At 39.2% G+C, this 19,043-nt stretch overlaps 1 protein-coding gene across 1 annotated transcript in view; it reads left to right on the forward strand.

The window, feature by feature from the left end:
* The first annotated feature begins 12,656 nt into the window (after positions 1–12,656).
* FBN2 (fibrillin 2) overlaps positions 12,657–19,043 on the forward strand; it is a 177,018-nt gene continuing 170,631 nt past the window's right edge. Inside the window, exons 1-4 of the mRNA XM_035309941.1 lie at positions 12,657–13,031; positions 13,743–13,825; positions 17,287–17,385; positions 17,949–18,044. Of these exons, the coding sequence (XP_035165832.1) occupies positions 12,814–13,031; positions 13,743–13,825; positions 17,287–17,385; positions 17,949–18,044 (496 nt within the window). The 5' untranslated portion in view covers positions 12,657–12,813. The remainder of the gene's footprint in view (positions 13,032–13,742; positions 13,826–17,286; positions 17,386–17,948; positions 18,045–19,043) is intronic.

The following is a 19,043-nucleotide window of genomic DNA, read 5'->3' on the forward strand; positions in this document are numbered from 1 at the left end:
TAACCCTGCAGACATGAGTACATCTCTAACTCCTCTTGTTCATTCCCCATGCTCAGTGTATTAGCAGTTGAGTTGGGCCCCTGATGAGGCTGGCTTGCTTAGTAGCTGCAGTGGCTGGAATTCCTTTGTGCTGCTCTTCAGGTGCTCTCTGCTGACCTGTGACCCTTCTCCAGGCTCTAGACATTTATCACTGACACTGGCATCAAGCTGTGAGGAGTGGGATGGATTGAGGTTTGGTAACTCTAGTTTCAAACCTTCTTCACCAGCTGGGCAAGCCTATGGCCAAAGAGGTTCTTCCCCTTCTCTGACATCAGCCCCCAGAAGACAAGGTTTCACAAAGTGATTCCCATGGTGTAAGTAACCAAGCCCCCGTCTGTGGCACCAGTCCTGCAACAATCTGTTGAATTGCCAGAATCAAATGGCAATCAATCTCCTTGCCTTTGATCGGGAGGACCAATAAAGAAATTATCTGCACTCCTGAGTCCCTAACTGCTGCTCCCAGGTCTCTGTAATCCCTCTTTATACTCCTCAGACTGCTCTTGGCTGCATCATTGGTGCCCAATGTGAAACAGCAGCAGTAGATATAGTCCTTAAGCTGTGCAAGGCTTGGCAGTCTCTTGGTAATATCCCTGACATGAGCCCCTGGTAAGCTGCAGACTTCCTTCAAGAGCTGATCAGTCTGGGAGACAGGTGCTTCTGTACCTCTCAGAAGAGAGGGTCCTACTACTATCACCCGTCGCCTTCTCTTAGTGGGACTGGCTGTTACACAGGGAACAGACTGGGCTGCCTTACTCAGCTCCATACCCCTGCAATGCTTCTTTCCTTTTCAGTCTACGGATGGGTGAAGTGGTTCTACAAGGGTACCTCAGGCTTTGGTACCCCTGCTGGTTCTTGTTGCCAGCTTCCTCCAGTGTTATTGGCCTCCCTCCCTTCTGTGAGCACTGGTGAGGGAGTTTGGGGCAGTTTGGCCAAATATTGAGGAGAATATGTTGAAATAGCAAATACAGCAAATGACAAAAGTTCCAGTTTTGGGAATAATTTGCTGCCTGTCAAGAGACCTGGCTATAGAAAATGGTCAGAGGACATCTTCTCAATCTTAAGATAGTACAAAAACTTTCGTTTGTTTTTTTTTTTTAAAAAAAAAAAAAAAAAGGAAAAAAAAAAAAAGGATGGAGTATGATCACTAAACATGAATCTTCAGACTTCTGAGATTAAAAGATTAAGGTACTGAGGTGACATGAACTAAAATGCACTCTCTAGTCCTACAACATTATTTTAAATACTCAAGCTTCATTTCTGTGTTTCTTGTTTTTCCACACTGTCTTTTGTCCATAGATCGTCTGTTTTCCAAATAAATGAATCTTTAGTCTCTTTTTTGATTCTACTCCCCTCATTTAATGTAAGTCTCTACCTCTACATTAAATCTATGGCTGTTTTTCTGATTTGCTGTCTTGGAATACATGCTGTTAGTGCAAGGATAAAAGATATCTTAGCTGCATGTTTCTCCCACCTCTTTTCTATAGCCACTTTGAGTGGGATTGCCATCCTGCCTGCCATTCAGGCACATATCATCATCACTGGCAATTTGCATCATTTGCACTGCATATGATGTTGCATCTGTAGGACTAAAACTCCTATGCTGGATGTCATCTCACATTTCAGTGATGCATCACTCTTTGTCTAGTGCTTTGAAATGCAATGTACATCCAGATTGCTAACACAAAGATAAATTTCTTGCATTGCTTAACTGATTTGGCATTCTCAATTATATCAAATATAGTTTATGTAACCTTCCTTTTAAAGATTTGCTGTCACTCACTTTTATTATCTCTCATTTGGGTCAAGAGGATGACTGTTGCCTGGCCTTCAGTGACATGCATGCTGGAAAACTTGATATATTGCTACTTCTCTCCTAATCTTTTTATCCTTTGGAAAAAAAAAAAATAAAAAAAATAAAAAAATCCTGAAGTTATCTTGAAACCTTTTTTCCTCACTCATATCTCTCAATAATATTTATTCAATAGCTATGCCATGTGCATGGTGAATCCACCTATCACATTTACAATATTTATTCTGTGCAGTCTCTCCTAGACAACCTCTGATGCTTTTATATGGATTGCAGTATTTTAGGATCAGGAAACTCTTCAATTCATTACAGGGATGTTTACGCCATGCTTGTAGAACACAGTCCTGATCCATTAATAAAGTACCCAGATGTCACTGTAAAAATATCAAAAGGACTAAGAGTTGTAAATAGTGGCAGATTTGTTTTACAATTAAGGCGATCTTGAGTGACACTCCAGTAATTTAATAAACAGATATCAACCAAGGTCAGGGACTAAAAAAAAAAAAGATATTTGTTAAGTTGTCATTCTGTGAGAATATGACATAGAGGTTGTGTTCCTTCTGCCTTTAGCATTATCTGGATAAATGTCTTGCTCTCTGAGACCAAAAATAAAATAAAATAAAAAGATTCTAGAAAACACTTCCAGAACTTCACTGTTTGAGTAAAGAAAAAATGAACTGCAGAATAGTCTAAAGGTATACCAGTGAAATGTAGATTATAATGGCGAAGAGAATCCACTGTAAATAAGTGTCTGTTCTGTCCACAACCAGTCTTTATGTGATCTATGTTAAGTGTCCTCATGGTTTCTAGTACAAATTTTATTTGACCTTTAGTTAAAGACCACTTCTGTTTGGCAACAGACTTTTGTGAGTCCCCTGAGGAGTGACTTAAGAGAGGTTTGACTACGCTGTGTTTATGAAAAGGAATCTTATTCCCTGTTGTTAAAGCATAGGCATCACTAGCCAGATCCAGGACTCAGCATGGAGGATGAGTGTTTTGAACAAAGAAACTGTTGAAATCTGCCTTCTTTCAAAACTGGATTGTGATGTGCAAAGATGACTTTTCAGTTTGAAAAGTTTATACCATGTTTACCCAACCCAGCATATTCTGACGTTCTTCTATTATTTTAGTCATTCTCTTGTTTGACCAGGTCTATCAATTTTCTCAGGCTGGGAAGATGGATATTAGATGTTTTCTACTGCCACATTCACATATATTTTCCACCACTGAAAGTCTCTCTAAGGTCTGTGCCAATGGAAATCAGTGGAGAATGTGGCTTGGTTTTAGCAACTGGTCTGAAATGCTCTTACATGGTAGTCTGACAAGTCTTTGCTCTTACTCTGTGCAAAGCACTTTCTAGACTAAGGTAAGTATTATTAACATTTTCTTTGCTCAGTCTTCTTAGTTCTATCTGTGAACTTGACACCAAGTCCTTCTGAAATATGTGTTAATATATATATGTGTATGTATTTGTATATATATAAGCTTTCTTTCCAAGCAAAGGAGAACATCTAAGGGAATAAAGCTGTTCATATTTTGTATGCTTGTTTAAAACAAAACAAAAACAACCAACCAACCAACCAAAAAAAAAAAAAAACACAAAACAGAGGCCCAAGGAATAGGTTTCCTAGATTGTTTTAAAAAATATATGTCATAGATAAGATACGTGAATTGGCGAACACAGGGTTTGGATTTTAAAATGTCAATGACAAGTTAAAAACAGGAGAATCTGGTCAAAGAGATCTATGACTGTTTTTCTTTGAATGCAAAACACATATGCAATCTGTGAAATGTTCTACCGTAGGCTGTAGGGGAAAGGGGTGTAACTAGCATTTCCTTTTCAGTCTGAAAATTTACAGGAATGCAACAGCACATCTGTATGGAATTAGCATGGCTTCTCTCCCTAATACATTGAGATTCATGTGACTGCAAAGCTAGAGTCTATAATCTTGAGTCCAGATTTGTTTTACCTAATAAAAACATCAGGACTGATTGTACCTTAGGGTCCAATAATTAAAAAGGCTATACATATATAAAGTAAAAAGTAAAAATAAAAATAAAAAATAAAAATAGGGAGATTCACAGTATTTTTCAGCCCTTACATCTTTAGGCATCTGTTAAAGAGGATGTGCTTAGATAGCTATATACCAAAACACGTACTTGTATTTACAGGCACTACAGATGAATTTGAGACCGTATCAAAAAAAATCATATTTTCTGTAAGCCATGAATAAACGTTTCTAGTGACTGACAGGTTTCTTATGGCATTTGTGTTGTTATATGACCTATTCTTTCTTCCATTGTTCTATGTGAAAGTTTCACTTCTGAAATAAGTTAATGCAGAATTTGAATTCATCCTAGTACGTGCAGTACTATCACAAATTATTGAAGCATTCTGTAATGACTGAAAAAGTATGATACTTACTTCCTCTATGTAGTTTGAGCACAGGCTTTTTCTAAAGCTCATGAACAATATTCAGAGTTTTATGTATCAAGATCATGCTGATTTGAACCCTACATAAATCTGGTATTTGTCTGCTTAAATTTGCATGTAAGTGAAAATTTCAAGCTTTGTTTTTTATAGGCATGTGCCTATATAAAGGAACTGCCTTGATAGCAATTTAATAACTTTTTTTTTTTTTTTTTTTTTTGGTATTACAGCATGAAAGGAATCGGAAAGGAATCAGAGTCTTATCTATATATTCCATAAAGCTATTTCATTCTGGTAAAAATAAAGTAAAACTTGGTTCTAGTATGCAAAAGCAGTTATCTCATGTTAGTCAGAAAGGAAAAAAGCACAAAAGAAATACAGCAGAAAACTGACTTTATTAAATTCTTGTTAAGAATGATTTTTTCCTTAGATAACGCTACTGCTTAGTTTGGGGCTTACTGGAGACTCTTGGGACTGTTGCCAAGAATGCTTTAATTTTGTGATTCCACAGATGCAGTATTATTTATTAAAAAGAGAGAACATAGGCTTTAAGCAATGGTACAGCCAGTCAGTATAAACTGCACCATTGATGAAAATGGTGGAATTCAGTTGAACTGATAGTTGGCTGCAACTCTTCAATATTTTCACAGTTCATCCTTTTTGTCTTTAGTTTTGTCTTTATCTCCTATGAGCATGCAGAAGCATCAAAGCATAGAAGGGATCATGACAGACACAACCTCTGTTTTTTCCAGATTCCTGATTTGTGGTGCAATGCTCTTTTGCTTATAGCTACAATTCCTAGAACTTCACTACTGGTTTGAACAAATAAAACTGCTTCAGAGCACAAAGTAACTGTGGAGATGTTGTTAGCACTCTGTGTAATAAATAGAATATATGTTTTTAGGTAGATAAATGGGTAGGAGAATGGAGATTTAAACATGTGGTGCCATCTCAACAAGATTTAGTATGCTGTAATCTTTGTTAAAGATGTTGTTAATGAGAAGCTGAGTCAGAAAATAATGCTTAAAGGGACCTGTAAAAGAACAATCATTTAAAATCAAACAGCCATAAAAATATTAATGCATTTAAGTAATTAAAACCACATACTCCAAAGTTTAATGCCAGATGAAATTTCTCTTGAATAACTGAGCCCTTTTATGTGCTCCACCTACAGACTCCCTGGGGTAGATTTTCTAGAATGAAGACAAATCAAAATAATTATAACTATAGACCTCTTCCTGGAATCTGGGAAGTACTGCATCAGCTACATGCTTTCTTCATAGACAAAACACAATATCCGAGAATCTCAGTTGTGTTTTACATATATAAAACTTGACTCATTTTATAATAGACACTGAGGTGTCTGATCTCTAGGAAAGGATGACTTCAATCTCCTGTTTCATTTAAGGCATATGTAAAAATCTTACTTCATTCACTCCTGATTCTTGTACATAAAATCTGGCTAACCTTTTCTGCATCTAGGAAAAAAAAATGTAAAAAGAAAAAGGACATCATTTTTTGCTCTTTTCTTCCATGCTTTTTCCATTTGATGATAGATTTGGAAGTTTTAAGTAAAGAAAAATCAGTGCAGAGTGATCCACCCTCTTCCTCCCCCTGCTACACAAACAAATGAACGATACAACAAGGGGATTTTATAGGTAAAATAATCACGAGTCCTGGAAGGATATGCTAAGATAGTCTGCCTTGTTTATAGTTTCATTTCTATCAAAAAGGTAAAATAGCTGCCATCTTAAAGTTATGACTAATTTTCCCAAGAATTAGTCATTCAGAAATAGGTTATCTTTTTATAGCTGAAGTATTGTAGCATTTAGATGTTTTTGTTTGTTTGTTTGTTTAAATGCATGGAACACTTCTCTTGTGAAGTGTTTCATTCCTCAGTACTGTAATGGCTTTTTTGCTTTTTTTCAAGTTGCTGCCTTCTCTGCCTAAATGTCTTTCTGTTTTTATTTTAGCCTCACTTAATAGTTTGATTTCATCTTTTCAATATACTTCATTTAACGCATACTATCTTTATTTTTTTCATCTGCAGTGAAAGCATTGCTTTGAAACCACTGCGAAAACAATTTTGTATTTTCTAGATGGCAGACCTGCAGGTCTGCAGGATGTTTGATGCATATGTTTTATAAGCGAGGGACTTTTTGTTGAGGGACAGTACTTTAGGTCCTAATGGTAAAACAACTACAAGTGAATTAATAAAAAATATGAATTGGGAATAGATCTTAAATTGTCATAATACCCTTTAAGAGCAGAAAAAAAAAAAATACAGGCATAGAGATTGTACCTATTTACTGATTTCTTTTGATTGAGAATAAATTTAGGGCTAGAATAAATCATTTTTCTCTCATTTTGCTAACTAGAGTTTATTCATTGTTACCAAATTATAGGCAAATTTAAAGAAGAAGAAAGAAGTTCGTCAAACTAATCCAATTCTCTGGCTTCCTACTTCCTGAAAAAATAGTGGGGGGGTGGGGGTGGAAGAAAAAAAAAAAAGCTTGTCAAAAGCAAGCATTATTCAACCAGAGTTTTGGCTAAACGAAAGAAATAAAAAAGAAAAAAGATATCCTCTGCCTTATTTTAGTAATGCTTCTGAAATAGTCTCAACTAACATTCTTCTAAGCAAGACATCACAGTCTAGATTAACTACCAGAGAGTGAGTATGTAATACATTAAAGAGTAATTAGAATAGTTATTGCTTATTGCCAAGGAGGTAGCAAGTACTATGTGTTTGTTTCACACAGATGCCTTGGACCAATTACTTTTCAATATGTTGTTGTTCTTTTTTTAAAGAAAAATATTCCATTTGCAGACTAATGCCAACCTGACAGGAATATAGTGGAACAGTGTTAGAATTCCAAAGTGACACAGTAAGGTAGATAAGAGGCCAAAAATGGAAAAAAAATAATAAAAAAATAAAAATAAAGGTATGAAGAGTATGCAGCTCAATTAACTAAAATTTAAAAATTTAAGTGTGTTTGCTTTTTATGCATGTTTTATGTATGTTTAGAAAAAGATAGGAGTATTATAGTACACCATAAGTTAAAATGAGTCAATAACATCATTCCTGTTTTGAAAAATACAACCACCCTGTAGTCTATACACACTATAAAAACTATGGACTGTAAGATAAATTAGTAGATTCCTCCACCCTGATCAACTTTGGCAGTCACAGGTAGAGAATTGACTTGAGCTTTGAGCACCTCACTTGAGAAAGAAAGGGGTCAGTGGTCAGCCCAGGAAAACGAATCAACGCAACAAGAATGGATGAAGATCTGGAAACGTACATTTTTATTCAAGACCTGATGAGGAAAAGATGGAAAAATATTCTCAAAAAAAAATAAATATGTAAGATTCTGGAAATAAAAAATGAATGGGGAGAGATGTCTTTAAAATACAGGATTCATATTGGACAATATGAAATACCACTTTTTAGTAGTTGGTCCATGAAAAACAGCAATTATGAGTCACCTGTAGCGCTATGGAGTTCCCATACCTGAAGCGTAAGTTAGATAGCCAATTTTTACGACATGGGTTATAGTCTTTTTTTTTTTTTTTTTTTTTTTGGCTTACAGCAGAGAGGATTAACCAGATGACTTTTCAAGGTCTCATCCAGCAATAATTTAAAATAATGTATCTATGGTGAAGATATCAGAGAAAGATACTAGCTGAAAATTTCGCCCTGTCTGAAAATGGTGGAGAAAGGGAATGTGCGTTAGGTGCAGTGGGGAAGAGGGTACAGATTAAGACAGAGAGAAAGCTTTTGTAATTAGAGATATTTTTGTCAGTAGTACCTGTAGTATCTCCAAGAGATTTACATAAGGTAAGGTCAGAAAGAAGCAACAATTAAGGAAAGAAATTCCACACAATCTTTCTTTTTTTTTTTTTTTTTTTTTTTTTTTTTTTTGTCTGGATAGACATCACAGCTTGAACATGTGATTCAGGAAAGAGAGAACAAACATAGTAAAAGATGAGATGCAAGTTGCAGTACAAAGCAACAGAAATTTTCAAGATTGTTGGGTTTGTGTGTTGTTTTGTTTTGTTAGGATGAGGGGGTTGTTCTTACTCTAGCATCTTCTCCCTAGAAAAAGAGAAAGGGGAGACTGTCTAAGTGACAGGAAGACTGTCTAAGTGAAAAAGTTCAGAACCTTATTTTTTACTTATGTATTTTAACCTGACAGCTAAGCATTCACAAGAAGACGTCAGAAAGACAGGATGACACGCTCCATAAGCATGCAGATAGGAATCCAAAGGCCTTGCTCTGTATACTTGGATACCCTAGCTCTTACAGCACCTGAGTTCCACTCTGGCCAATTTTCCATATGACTTAGAGCCTGGGAGCCTAGCAGTTGTTGTGAATCAACAGATTCACTTCATTAAAAGAGAAAACAGCCCAAGTGGAAAGAACAGTCTGCATTTCACAGGCATTCTATCCAATACATTTATAACTTCACAATTTGCCATTTTCCAGTATTTTCCCATTTTCCAGTGTGCTTCTGCCACATTTAGAAAATGTTTATGTTTTGAAAGTTCCAGAAGATTCACAGTAACAAGAAAGGTGAGAATATCTGCAGTCCTCTCACAGTAAGGTATACTGAAATATCATTGAAAAGATGCTTTAAATAACAAGTAAGGAACTTGCATTTTACGGAACAAGTCAGTCATGTAGGTGGAATTTGAGATGTAATTAGAAAAGGAGAAAGAAAAAGCAAAATCCCTAGACTAAAGTTTCCTATTTGGTGCTGTTTCCAACTGATTTTCATAATTTGAACCACTTTTATCTAAAATAAAATGTCTCTCTTGAAAGGATCATTTCAAGCACTTTCTCCATGGAAGAAGTGGGAGATATTGTTAACGGTGTCCAAAACCTGAATGTCTCTTGTTAGCTTTGACACAGGAGGCATTCAGATCCATCCCTTGCTACTAGCATATCTGATGGAAGGACCAGCTGAACTGAATTCTCCACCTGTATATTACAGAATCATAGGATCAAAGAACAGTTTGGGTTGGAAGGGACCTTAAAGATCACATAGTTCCAACCCCTCTGCCATGGGCAGGGACACGCACTAGACCAAGTCACGGAAAGCTCTATCCAGGCTGGCTTTGAACACTTCCAGTGATGGGGCATCCACAGCTTCTCTGGGCAACCTGTTCCAGTACCTCGACAACCTCAGAATTAAGAGTTACCTCCTTGTGTCTAATCTAAATCCTCCCTCCTTTAGTTTAAAGCCATTACTGGTGACTCTTCTACTTTCAATAATTGTAATGATCTAGGTGTTCACTGTTGGCTGTTTTTGATGTTTTCAGAGTAGTGAATAGGTGAGAATGTTTTTACTTGTCAATCAAATGTGGCCATTGAGAGACATTCACTTTTAGGACTAGAAGAAATTATTTACAAATGAGAAGTCTACTTAAATTCTGCTTTAGCAAAGCAATAGTGTAACAACCGACATTTTATCTTTGTTCACAAATGTCAAAATAACAGGAGTGCCTTTACTTAAAAATAACTTCCAACCTTGTTTGGAAAGTAAAACTTCAACTACATGGGAAAAATGTGGACTCCAAAATTATAAGCATTAAAATAAGATCTTTTCTCTGGGAATATTTTCTGTATATAAATATGTTTCCTGAATATACACTATATATAACACTAGGGCCTATTTTTATTAGAGTTGTTCAGAATTGAAGTGGAACATCAGCTTGAGCAATTTAGACATCATTCATCCTTCTGCATCACTCACTTGATGTCAATACATCCTGGTATTATCCATGAAAGAAAATTCTATTTTGTAATAGCTAGGAAATGGGATGTAATTTAGTTTTATCCTAAAAAGTACTTAAAGTTTTGGGTTCTACATTTTCTAATGCAGAGCTGTATTCCTGTCTTATTTAAGAAAGTATTCTTATTGTAGCACTAATTTGAGTTATGGTCAGTTTATACTATTTTTTTCTTCAACTATTTTCTTTCTATCCTCCCTTTTCCTTCTTTCCTTCTCTTTCTTTCTAAGAGAACTGCGGCTAGCTAAAGAACCTAATCTCTTTTAGCAGTGCGTCTCTTCCCTTTACCATTCTAGTGACCTCTTTATGCAACGCTTCTAGTTTCAACACATCTTTTTCTAATGTTACTGATGAGAATATAATTGCTATTTTAGATGATGTCTGATCATTATCTCACACAAGTAAAAAATACCAATGCTCCCCTTTCTCATAAAAACATCTTTGTTGGTAAGTACATCATTTGTATCCACAATTTACATGGATCTCTTCTATCACAATCTTTTCAGAGTCAGCACTCCTTGCTGCTGAATGTTGTGTAGTTTTGTGTTCTAGAACTGGTGTTCCTTGCAAAATTCTAGAAAGACATTACCTTGTCCTCTTCTGGTTTGAGTGCATCAGGGTCTCTGAGCCTTACGTACACAAGTTGTGGCAGCTGGCCACTTGTTTTTGTTCTTGCGCTCAGCATTTACAGCTTCTTACTAAAAACTAATACAAAGTATGTACCTCTTTGTTTTGAACTGTAACTATTTATTTCCATTATCTCTACTCTGTAACTGGTTCATTTTGTTGTTGTTTTCATTGTTATTACTATTTTAAAATTTTATTGTGTCATTCTTTTCAAGATGTAGCTCTGTTTAACTTTGGGGAATTACTTCTTTATCTCTGTGCTTCCTGACACCCAAGGCCCTAAGCTTATCTCAGATCGGTCCTTTCCTTTTTATTCTTTGTAGGCTATCTGTCTATTCTTTGCATTTTTCTTGAGATAGTTATTCACCCGAACAGGCACGGAATCCTTCTCTCTCCCTGCCTTTGTTAGGAACACCTCATTCATGACAGGTTTAACAGCTTCTGATCTGAAGAAATTCCAAACGTCACCTATTTCCTTGAGGTTCCTGAACTCTTCTTTCCAGTTGTCTTCATTCATTTGTTCCTTCATTAAATTGTCCCCTAATTAAAGCTTTACCTTTAAAGACTCAGATCCTCACAATCTTACTTTTGCTAGCCATCCAAATCTGACCACCACCACCAAAAAAGCATTCTGGTCAATCAGAATACAGATCTGTACATGCAGCCACTATGAGAGCAGCTGGACTATCAAAGCAGGACAGTGACTTGAATAAGCGGTTGGCTTTGTGACCTCTTAGCTGGTGGGTTTAATTTGAGAGATAACAAAGCATGGCTCCTGCTCCTCATTCCAGAATTAGAAGTGCCAGATAACATGCATCCAAAAGCAGCTGCTATTTTGTTTTGTTTGTTTTGCTTTAAAGGAAAAAAAAAAAAAAAAAAGGGTTTTGTGGCTGCTGCAGTAGCCATGGCATGGTGAGGTGCTCAACCTCAAGATGTAATTCAAAGCCATAAATCAGCTCAGATAACAAAACCAGTTGCGCCCTGTGGTTATCGGAACGGCCCACAGGGAGCACTCGGGGACTCTGAGCAGGGAGCTGCCTGCACTGCTTGTGCTGGTGCCTAACCACCCGGAGCATCTAGGTGCGTGCCTGGTTTTGGCCTAAAAAGAAGTCACCAGTAAACTAGCCATTTTTCTTCTCATTCATTTTAAGATGCTCGCGTAGGGAGAAACGGTGAAGGGAAAACAAGTAAAACTTTAAGGGAGTGAGCCCGAGAAAACTACCAAGAATAGGGCGAACTCAGCGCAAACCCCGGCAGCTCCTGGCTTTCCCCAGGGAACCGTGAAGCTCCCACCGGGCTCCAGCTCCCCGGGGCCCCGCCGACCGCCAGCCTCCACCCGCGGCCTCCGCCGGGCCGGGCCCCTCCGCCTTGTGCCTGGACCTCCCCACGGCGAGGCTCCCCTCCGGGGGCGTTGCGGCGGGGCCGGCCCTACCTGCACCGCTCCCCCCGACCGGGCTCCGCGGGCCTCCCTGTGACCTCCCCCCTTCCCCTCCCCCGCCTCCCCCTCCTCCCGTCCCCCGCCGCAGCCTCACGTGTGGGTCGGTCCCGCTCCCCGCTCCCCATTGCCCGGCCCGGCTCGGCTCGGCCCGGCCCGGCCCCCCCCCGCACCCCGGCGGCCGGGAGGCGCCGTCCTGCCTTCATCCCCGTCCCCTCCGCGGGGACCCCCGGCCCGCCGCCGCGCTCCTTTCTCCGGGCTGCGCTCGGCGTTAATTAGTAGTGGTGACGGTATCGGTGTGGGGGGGTTCAACCCGGTCCCGTTGGATTTCCCCTCTCGGAAGGGAGCGGTGGAAGGAAATCCCAACCGGCTCGGATTTTTTTTTTTTTTTTTTTTTTTTTTTTCCCCCCCCCCCCCCCCCCCCCTCCCCCCCCCCCCCCCTCCCCCGGAGAGAGAGGAGGGGGGATGCAACGTGGACCCCGCTGCCGGTATCACCGCGTCCCGCTGAAGGCTGCAGGGCAGCCTGGGGAAAAGGAGGAGGAGGAGGAGGAGGAGGAGGAGGAGGAGAGAAGGAGCCGCAGCGGCTGAAGCCTCCCCGCGACGAGAAGCGGTGCCCGCTGCGGGACCGGCGCGCCTCTCCCCCGTCTCTCGCCGCTCTTCCTCCGGGGCAGCATCCGCAGCATGGGCCGGCGGCGGTGGCTGTGCGTGCAGCCCTGCTTCCTATGGCTCGGCTGCCTGGCCCTCTGCGCGCAGGGAGCCGCCGGGCAACAAAAGCCGCCGCCGCGGGTCCGCCCTGCGGGAGGAGCGGGCGGCAGCTTCCCCGCCGCCGCGCACCGGGAGGAAGGGGCCGGCAGCGCCGGACGGGTCCGCCGGCGAGGACAGCAGGACGTGCTCCGCGGGTAGGCACGGCTCGGCTCGGCTCGGCTCGGCTCAGCACAGCACGGATCGGGAGGGAGCCGCTGCCCCGCGCAGCCTCCCGCCCGTCCCCGGCAGCGGGAGCCCCGCGCTCCGCTCGTGCTGCGGGTTGCAGCACCGGGGCGGCTCTACCGTGGCTTTGTTTTGTGCTGAGCTGAGCGGGTTTCTGCTCCGAGAAGCTGTACAAAAGGATTTTTTATTATTATTATTTTATTTTTTATTTTTATTTTCTTGGTGTTTTGGGGGAGTTCTTGCTAGCTTGGTTTAGTTCATAAATCTTTACGAGCACTCATCCCCCTTGTCCTATGTCAAACGGAGCACAAAGCCAACTTTTATAGCCGGACTTCTGACACCGCGCGTGAGCGCGGAGCCAAACTCTTCCCCGGCGTCTCCTCCGTGGTTCCCCCAGGGATGAATGTGGCCTGTTCTTGCCTTATCCTGCCTCTCCTTTTCACACTAGCCAGTCACACTGGCCATTTGACTAATGTGAAATAAAATGGCTTGGAACGCCTTGTTGCCGAGGAAGGTTGTATTCCTTTCAGGGAGGATTTTTTTTTTTTTTATGTGTTTCATGGTTATATTTATGCTGGTAGATTTACAGATTTACATTTCTTCCCATCTGAGAACATAAAACTTTGGGTTCTGCTTGCATAAATTTATATTTTTATATATGCCTGTATTTTTCTGTGTTGCAGGCCAAATGTGTGTGGCTCTAGATTCCATTCATACTGTTGCCCTGGATGGAAAACACTCCCTGGAGGAAATCAGTGTATTGTTCGTAAGTGTCTGACTTTAAGTTTCTACTGCCCTAAGGGTAATAAGAAGAATAAGTGTTCTTCTGTGAGTTACTGATCCATTTTGTATGAGAAAATAGAATTCTTACTGTAATTAATTTGCCCAGTTCTGTCTTTTGCCTTATGTGTGATTTTTTTCTTAAAAAAGAAAAAAGAAAAAAACAGTTATGGTTTTACAGTTCTATATTTTTTGTAATTGAAAGATTGGTGAATTGTTGTGTTCTCTTTGGTGTTGTTGTATGAGGCACATTTCCACCTATTTTATTTTATTTTTAAAAGAACAAGACAAGACAGTGAAGGAAAAATAATAATAATAAAAAATCTTCCAGGAAGCAAATAATCCACTATAATAAAAGAAAAAAAAAAAAAAAAAAGGAAAAAGGAAAAAAAAGCTGAAGACGTCTTCATATAAAGCAAATGAGATATGAAGTTTTCTGGAACTTTTGTGGTAGGCTTGGAATTACAGTCCAGTGGAAAACTTTTCTACCTCTGGAGTGCTTATTCTCTTGCCTGACATTTTCAGTTGTATTCTTGTAGCTATAAAGCATGTAGACTGTGATTATTGCTGGGTCATAATAGACATTGTGCTGACAGATGTGGCTGTTGACATGGCTTGGCAAAAAAAAAAAAAAAAAAAAAGGGTGTGTGGAAATCTGCAGAATACTCTGTATAGGAAAGATCTACTTAGAAAGGAAATACAGAATTAAGTTTCTGTCTGTTAGATAAAACTTATATTAAACACTTTTTTTTTTTTTTTTTTTAATGAGGGGTTGTTCCCATTGATCCTAGGCTGCTGTCATCCCTTTTGCTAATAAGTATGCTCAGCTTCAGAACTCAGGTTAAAGAACATGCTGCCCTTTGCATAAGCAATACAAGTCTTTATAATATTCAGTCTAATGAACTGCAGACATCAAGGACTAAACTGGAGAAGAAGAGGAAGGTAAACCAACACCTGTGAAACTTAAAGGTGACTTTTGGGCTGCTGCCAGATGACACAGGACTTGTTCACGTGTTCATTTTGCATGAGTAAATTGGCCTTGCTAATGTTTCTTATAACTGCAACGGATCACTGATTTTCGTATCAGGTTGACCATAGCATTTCCAAAAAAAAGGTTAGCTGCATCATTCAGAGCAAGGAAGATGATGTTGGCAATACCGCTGTGGAGTAAAAGGAGCTCCTCAGAACATTCAGTCCATGTTTATCGTCTCTTATCAAGTCTCAGTATTTACTTACTTAAATGTGAAACTGAGTTTTTTAAGTGGATTTAGGCTGCCCAGTGCACTATTGACCTGTAATAGTTTTTTCAAAGTCAGCTGGGTGTCCAGCTCAGTTGCAGTCAGGGAGAGACAGTGATTTAGGTGTTTTCAGGAATCTTAATAACCTACTCTTAAATTGCAGTTCTCAGTGACTCTTAAAGACCTCAGTCTCAGGCGTTTTCACATAATAACCATTGACTTGCAACAATTTCTATGCACAAAAGACACCATTTAGGGCATATTTAACTTACTGGGGTTTAGTTGCAGCTCTCTAACATGTTTGAAGGCTGAATGATTTTGCCAGACCAGCTGTCAGACTGGTAGTTACGCTTTCCAAGTTGTATTTTTGGTGAAATTTTAAGAACACAGATTTCTACACTTGCATGTTTTGCTGAGACAATGGATCCTCTAACTAGATCTGTTTAGCTAGAGAAAGCCTTCTGCACAGGATGATGGAGGGGATAGTAAACTTCATACTGGAGATGACCTGATTAAAATCACCAGCTACAACATACACGAGTTATAAAGTATTGTTTCACAAAGTGAGATCTGTGGACTAGAGGTGGGTCAACAGGAAACTATTCTGACTTTATTGTGTATTCAGTTGATAATGGGATAGCAATTATTTGTGGTTGGTGAAATATTATGATTAAATGTGATCTTTTATCTAAAGAAAAAAAAGTCTGGTTGGTTTAGCTTTCTCTTTAAATAAACTGTACAGATGAAAGCATGTTTGGAATATCCTTTCAGCTATAGGACTTTCAGCTGATAAAAATTGTTCCTCTAGCAGATAATAAACTAAGAAAGTGGTTTAATGTAGACATGAGGAGATTGGGCTATCTTGCGTAAAGATGGACTGAACAACACTATTCTCTGTTTCTGTCAAGTGCTTTAATTCAGATTTCTCTTAATTTCAGATTTCTCTTTCTCACTTTCAAGTCTCCTAATAGAAAAAGGTATTTCAGACCAGTCAGTGGTATGCCTCTAATTCCAACTAACTATCAAAGCCTCACAAACTCTCACATCTGCTGCCTTCAGAGCTAGTGGTAGAGTTGGTAGGTTGATGATCCACATTGCATCTTTTTGATGCCCAGAAGAACAATGTCAAACGACTGCTAATGTGACTTTGTCTACTACTCTGGGAAAGAAAATATGGCCTTAAGTCAATTATGTCAAGGAGGACTCAGGTATACAAAGTCTTGTCTGGTTTGAACATGTCCAGCATCAGTACTGAGCTTTGTATTTGGTGGAGAAAGGGTAAAACATACATTTTGCTGGGAGCATATTTGAACACCTTTAATGGGGCAAGAAAAGAGATTGCTTCATTAAAAGATATATGTTTTCCTAAATTGGAAGTGGAGCACAAGTGTTCTGGGAAAAGTCTTATTTCTCCTTTCTATTTTTATATATATGGGCAGCTATAGTTTTTTATAGTTTTTTTCCCTTGGCTGCTGAAAGAGGAGTATGGCACAATATGGGGCATCGTGTGGACAGTACAATGGTATGCTCATTATATATAATGTGGTGTGGAGGGGCTTCCCTGAGATTTGTTTAAAGTTAGCTTCACAGTGAGAATGCGGGAATATATGAGCACAGAAACAGTATTTAGGGTAACAATCTGGAAAGCTCGGTATTCAAACATTGCCTTTCCACAAAACAGGTTTGAGTAAAGGATGGATAATTTTCCAAAAGACAGTCCCTAAAATGCTTCTAGAATAGTGACAGTAAGAGAGAAGCCATACCAACAGTTAGAATTCATGAGTCATATTATAATCATTCAGGTCTTGGATTCTTGCTAATTTTTTTTACAGGCCTTGTGCTCTAAAATATATAATTCTAATAATTTTACATTGCTTGTATAACGGGCTGACATTTCTAATTAGGGAAAGAGTTTATTATCTGTATTAAGTGGTCTGACCAGTCTTTGAATGTACTATCTTCAATTCTGTTTGTCTTCAAATTTGTCAGGGATACCAATTATTCAAATTGTTTGCTTTATTTAACTTACATTTACCTTTGCATGTATATTAGCTGTCCTAGTGAATTGAGGATTCTGTGGTGTTTTTTTTGTTTGTTTGTTTTCTGTGTACTTTTTAAGGAGAAGATGTTAACGCAGTTTGATTTTTTTTCCTGTGACTTAAGACTAAGGTTACTGTTAATCACACTGTCTTTTAAATGTGTTCCTCAGCAATCTGTAGAAATAGCTGTGGTGATGGATTTTGTTCCCGTCCTAACATGTGTACTTGTGCAAGTGGACAAATATCACCTACTTGTGGACCAAAATCTAGTAAGGACTTGCTCTATTTATTTTCCTTAGAGATTTTGTTTTAAGTAATTCTCCTTAATGTGTCAACTTAAAAATACCATGTACAACTTTTAAGAATAACTTTTCATTACTGCATACATATGTATGTCTGACACTTGAGTATATCTCTAGTTTTATTGATAAAAATTGTTACACATGTGCATATTTACTCTGTGTGACAAACTGAACAAAATGACATGTTTAAACAGATAAGCATGTTTAAAAATAAATGTGTGTGGCATTAACGTTTCCCTTGAGTCCATTTTTGTAAGAAATGAAGATTACGTGGCCTTCAAGATAATTAGAAGTGCTACATTGCTAAATATGATCATGGAGAACATCTTTCACTGATGCTTTTAAAATAATGGTTTACCAATAGCTGCAAGTAACAGCTTTGGTTACAGGATACCTGAGCATACCTGTAAATACCTGTACATGCTGTATGAAGTTCACGTCTGCTTTCAGATGTCTTAGCTTTTATCCATCCACGCTGTGATATTTTCTCGTAATGCTCATGTCTATGTGTCTGTCTGGGCCCTCTGCAGTGCAGCAGTGCAGCATCAGGTGCATGAACGGCGGTACCTGCACTGACGACCGGTGCCAGTGCCAGAAGGGCTACATCGGGGCCTACTGCGGGCAGCGTAAGTAGCCATCCCCGTGTGTCCGGGTTTAAGCCTGCATTGGTCTCACAACTCAGCCCTCCCACTTCAGGCAGTTTAAGAAGATAGGAGAAAGACCATATGCAGAAATACAGCGATATGTCTAGGAGAAAAGTGTTGCTATTCTGGGGGACTGTGTGTAGCTGGAAGTCAGTTCATACATGAAGGGCATTTGTAGTCTCTGAAATTCAGATTAGGGATTGAATTCACTGAATAGTTTTGGCTGGAAGAACCCTTTGGGAATGATGACAGTATACATCCCACTCACTTTTTTTTTTTTTTTCTTTTTTTAAATCCGATGATCGCTAATATTTCATTCACTTTGAAGAAGTTTCTCAGAAGAGGAGCTTAGCTGCTATGTTATAGCATGTTTTTCTGTTTGACTAAAGAAAAAGATTGAATATGGTTCAAGCTCTTGGATGTTTTTGCAATTTGGCAGACAAACTAGAAAGTCAATTATTTGCACAGCTCTACCTATCACAGAAGAGTGTTGACAAGCTATATAAATAGAGTAAACAATAAAAATGACTAAAGGCTGCAGAGGTGAAGAAGGACTCAAAGACCTAGTGTATTCTGAGGGCAGCTGGCTAGCTATTAGCTGAGAAATTAATTGCTGAAGGTAGTCTGAAGAAACTAGAAACATATAAAAATCACTGTGCAAAGAATGCTTAGACTGAGTCATGTGGAGGAACATCCTTTTGTTTTAGTCTTTTCTGCAAATGTTGACGCAGACTTGTTTTAGTTTTAATTTTGCCTGGGTAAAACTCTAAAATTCTAGTTAATAATTGCAGTCTACAATGTGACCCTCATCACAGTTAAATTTACTTTTAAGAGTTGCTGTCCCCTTCCTGCACATTGTAAAGTATTGGGTCAAAGAATGACTGCTCTCATACAAGGCATATTTCCAGTAAGAAAAGGAGAGGAAAGGGAGAGGACAAGAGAGGAGAGGGAGAGGAGAGGAGAGGGAGAGGAGAGGAGAGG

This window comes from Oxyura jamaicensis, chromosome Z (assembly GCF_011077185.1).
Source record: "Oxyura jamaicensis isolate SHBP4307 breed ruddy duck chromosome Z, BPBGC_Ojam_1.0, whole genome shotgun sequence".
Lineage (NCBI taxonomy): Eukaryota > Metazoa > Chordata > Aves > Anseriformes > Anatidae > Oxyura > Oxyura jamaicensis.